This window comes from Camellia sinensis, chromosome 6, assembly GCF_055761805.1.
Source record: "Camellia sinensis isolate YWXY chromosome 6, ASM5576180v1, whole genome shotgun sequence".
In the NCBI taxonomy this organism is placed as follows: domain Eukaryota; kingdom Viridiplantae; phylum Streptophyta; class Magnoliopsida; order Ericales; family Theaceae; genus Camellia; species Camellia sinensis.
Genome location: NC_138966.1, coordinates 190,743,904 through 190,748,471, shown reverse-complemented (window position 1 = coordinate 190,748,471; position 4,568 = coordinate 190,743,904). Strand labels below are relative to the sequence as shown.

Here is a 4,568-nt window from a genome sequence, read left to right as displayed (position 1 = left end):
GAATCAATGTACCAAGTAGTGGGAGAAGCAGATGAAGAAAAGGATTGAGCACTTATGACTGAATAAGCTCTTTGTTGAGACACAACATTAGAAGAGGATTGCAAGGAAGGATTTGAATGTAGAGGTTGAAAATTAGGATCCATTCGCCACCAACATTCAAAGGCACTATGATTATAACCTCCACAGATCTAACAACCATTACTGTTTGAATGATAGCTATTTCCTCCATATCTCCCTTTGTTAGGCCTATTATTAAACCTCACCTTTGTTTCAACCTCCTCTATAACCACGAGATTGACCATGACCTCTGTAACCTTAAGGAGTTGTGAAATGTGATCTTGAAGCTTGAGGATAAGACTGTGAATTTTCAGAACCTTTGGTTGTAGCATATGCTACTGGAGAGTCATGAACAACAATTTTAGCTTTATTCTCAATATGAATTTCTTCAGAACTTAAGAGTGAACACAGATCATCCATTGTAATGGATTCTACTCGAGCACGTATGGTTGTTTTGAAAGCATCATGCTCCTCTGGTAAGCCATTCAGAGTTAAGAGCACAAGATCTTCATCATCAATCATTGATGAAGCAAGTCGAAGTTGATTTGAGATCTCTTCGATTTGAGTCAGATATTCACTCACGATGTAACCTTTTTTCGTAACATACTGCTGCTTATTCTTCAATTGATGAATATGTGAACGAGATAGAGAAGTGTATCGCTTTTCCAAAGCAAGCCAAACTTCAAAGGGATGTTGATATTGAAGCACTGAAGCATATATAGGAGATGATAGTGTAGCAGTGAGGAAACTGAGTAGATGTGCATCCATCATCTTCCATTGAAGAAATTTTGGATTGACTGTAGCTTTTCCAAATGAATCAAGGATTTCAGAGATTGGACAAGAAACCGATCCAAGAACGAACTCAAGAAGATCAGTTGCTCATAAGATATTTTGAACTTGATTCTTCCAAATCAGAAAATTTGTAGAATCTAATTTTACTGTTACCAAGGAATTGAAGTTTGAAAGTAGAAGGTTTAGGTTCTGTGGAATGGATGGAGAAACAGAGATAGAAGAAAGAGGATTTTCCATTGAAGCACTTTGGTGCTCATGAGAGCTCAGGGCTCTGATACCATGAAAAAAAAAAAAAAAAAAAACTGAATGATTTGTTTTCTTCTTCCAAAATATCTTGATTACAAGTATTTATACAAAGTGGTTAAGAGTTTGTTATAACAAACTCTTAACTAACTATATCTAACTGAGAGGGTAATTTTTGGGAAAGAATTGGGCCGAGCTGTGAGTTGGGCCATGCGGCCCATAGTGTGAAAGAATCGGTAAGAAGCCGTAGTGTTATTTCGGCCCAGTAGAGGTATAGATACTCCGGCCCAGGAGAAGTGAAGTTATTCCGGCCCAGGAGAGGTGTAGTTACCCCGGTTGAAGAGTGTGTATAGCAACTCCGGTCCGGTGGCAGTTTGAAGTGAGTCCGGCCTTGCATTTAGTCCGGTCGTGACGTATTATGGTTAGGTCGGTCAGAACTTGCTACTTGGAAGTTTGATCTAAACACACCATGGTTGAACAGGGGAAAGCCGAGATAAGGAGCTGGAGGAGAAAGACCGAGCTAAGGACAGTTCGGCCTTCTCTGTGGCTCTGCGCAGCCCAGCTTATTTCGGTTATATAGTAGTTCGGCCAAAGTGAAAACCATTCCACTTGGTTTAAGCAGTGGGGGAGGGTGTAAAAGGATAAGCATTATCCTTAGGAGTATGAATCCTAGGAGGACTCTGCATGGAGAAATACAAGTCCTACTAGGATTGTGCCACAGGAAACTTATAAAAGCTCACAAGCACCCCCTTGAAGGAGGTAATTGAACACAATTCTTTCTGAGAACATAAAACTTTGTCTATTTGTCAAGCTTACTGACTTAGGCATCGGAGAGGTTTCCGGCACACACCCGCCGGCTAGCTCACGTTTGTGTTTTCAGGTGATAAAGCGACGTCGTACGGAGGAGCGTGGACTTGGTCAACAGGATTATATGAGGAGAATTATTTCCTCCCCGTACAATTGGCGCCGTCTGTGGGAACATACAGACAAGAACAAAAACCTCTTGACTAAGCTTCTCCTTTTCTCAATCAATGGCACACATTGAAGAACTACCACAGTCCGCCGTCGACGGGCTAACTCCAGATGGGGGCGCAAGGCGAGAAGGATTACCCTCTGTCCCTCCTATGGCAGATCTGGAGCCCCAACAACATAACTCCAGGAGGAGTGGTAGGGGAAGGCGGAATAACAGCCCTCGTCACTCTCAAAGTCCTGACAGGCAAAGGAGAAGGATTGATCCTCAAGCCCTGGAAGATCGCGTGAAGGAACAAGATGAACTAATTCGGAAGATGGCGGCGGACATGGAAGCATTAAAACGCCAGATGAAGACTAAAGATGTGGCGACAGGAGAGGGGCGCAAGCACAAGACGCCCCCTCGCCACTCAGAGAATCGTAGTAGGAATACTACACCCTCCCAAGGAGAGAGCAGAAGCCTCAGGACAGGCGACACTCATTCCTTATCTTCCAGGACTCGTCACTCCAGGTCTGAGAGGACGAGATCCGAAAGATCATACACTGAAGGAAGCACGTATTGGCCTTCACATTCACACCAAACCAGATCTAGACAAACAGAGCTGCCCAGGTCATCCGACTTACGAACCGTGCTCGAAGAAAAAGCACGATGCAAGGAGGATGCCAGGGCAAGGGATCCACACCGAGTTTCGGCCTTACAACGGTTGGCTCCTCGGACGCATGGAAGCGTCGGCGACCGGCCTACGAACCAACGGATAAGGCATTGGCAAGACTACAGACTTCGCCGTTTGTTCCAGCAATCGAAAACGCGCCCCTACCATCAGGCTTCCTTCAGCCGAAATTCACTACATATGAAGGGAAGACGGACCCATATTCACACCTGAGCCACTTTCGCCAAGTCATGGCTGTGTACAGGCGAAACGAGGCCTTAATGTGCATACTCTTCCCGTCAAGTCTTGGCAACCTAGGATTGACTTGGTTCGAAAAGCTCCCAGAAGGTAGCATAGCCTCCTGGGCCCAATTGGCAGAAGCGTTCGTAACGAGGTTTCGAACAAACACTAAAACACCGGTGGAGATAGACCAGTTACTCTCCATCGACATGGGTGAAAAAGAGACCCTCAGATCTTACAACAGTCGCTACTGGGAGACATTCAACCAGATTGGAGACTACCCCACCAATCTAGCCATTGCACAATATAAAAGAGGCCTACCAGTAGGGAACAGACTAAGGGATTCGATTACCATGACGCCACCCCTCACCATGGAGGCCCTGATGGAAAGAGTGCATCAGCACATCAGGGTAGAAGAAGATGGCGCACGTACAAAAGCAAAATCTAGTGCAACTGCAGTACCAGAAAAGAAAACCTCAGCAAAGGTCAATACAGTAGATCGGCAGAATAAAAACGGGCGTGGCAGACGAGATAACGGAGAAGACCCAGATAAAAGATGGTTGAGAATCCGCACTGCCATAACAACGGTGTTCAAAAAACCAATATATCGGATTCTGAGCGAAATAAAAGATGAGCCTTTTGTCAAGTGGCCAGCCAAGCTAGGGGAAGCTCAGAAAAATTACGACGACAAATCACGGTGCACCTTCCACAAAGAAAAGGGGCACCGAACTGAGAATTACACGCCACTGAGACAGCACTTGGAAGAATTGGTGGCAGCAGGCCACTTGGACAAATACATTGAAGGAGGGACGCAACCGGCCCCCCAAGATCATAATAACCATCCCAACAGAATGCCAATCGACGCCCCACCACAAGGCATCATCAATGTAATACATGGAGTCTTTGAACCTGAGCGTGTATGCGAGCTCAGGGGATCAATCAAGAAGGCTGAGCACTTTAGGGAAGTGTTAAGTACCCAACCTGCCGCCAAGAAGGGGAAGACAGAGGCAACAAATGTCATGTCCTTTTCGGATAAGGACTTGGATCGAATATACTGTCCTCACAATGATGCGCTGGTCGTCACTCTCCGAGTCAAGGATTTTGATGTCAAGCGGATTCTGATTGACCAGGGTAGTTCATGTGAGATCATGTACTACGACACATTCAAGCAACTGAAGCTGCAAGACAAAGACTTGGCGCCTGCAGTTTCTCCCCTGATTGGATTCAACTCCATGCCAGAGTGGCCCGTCGGCAAAATAATCCTTCCAGTCAGAGCAGGGAGTGTAACAAAACAACTGGAGTTCTGGGTATTGAAGGTTCCCTCCACATACAACATCATCTTGGGCAGAACATGGCTGCATGCCATGCGTTCGGTAGCATCATCATACCATCAGGTAATGCGGTTCCCCAACGACACCGGCATAATTGAAGAAGTCTATGGCGATCAGATCATGTCAAAACAATGCTTCGCCACAGCAAATGGAAGCCGAGCTGCCAAAGGATACGTTCATTCGGAGGAAGAACCAGAAAGTAATGAACTATTCGCGGATGTCGGCAAAGAAGCTGATCAGAAAGCGGTGGAGGACTTGGTGGAGGTAAAAATAGATAAGAAGAACC

At 45.7% G+C, this 4,568-nt stretch overlaps 1 protein-coding gene across 1 annotated transcript; it reads right to left on the bottom strand.

Annotated features, from left to right (window-relative positions):
* Nucleotides 1–315: 315 nt before the first annotated feature.
* Nucleotides 316–825, bottom strand: LOC145793930 (uncharacterized). Its single transcript, XM_082876838.1, has one exon. It carries the CDS (start codon nt 823–825, stop codon nt 316–318), a length of 510 nt encoding a protein of 169 aa, XP_082732964.1.
* Between the last annotated feature and the right edge of the window lie 3,743 nt (nt 826–4,568).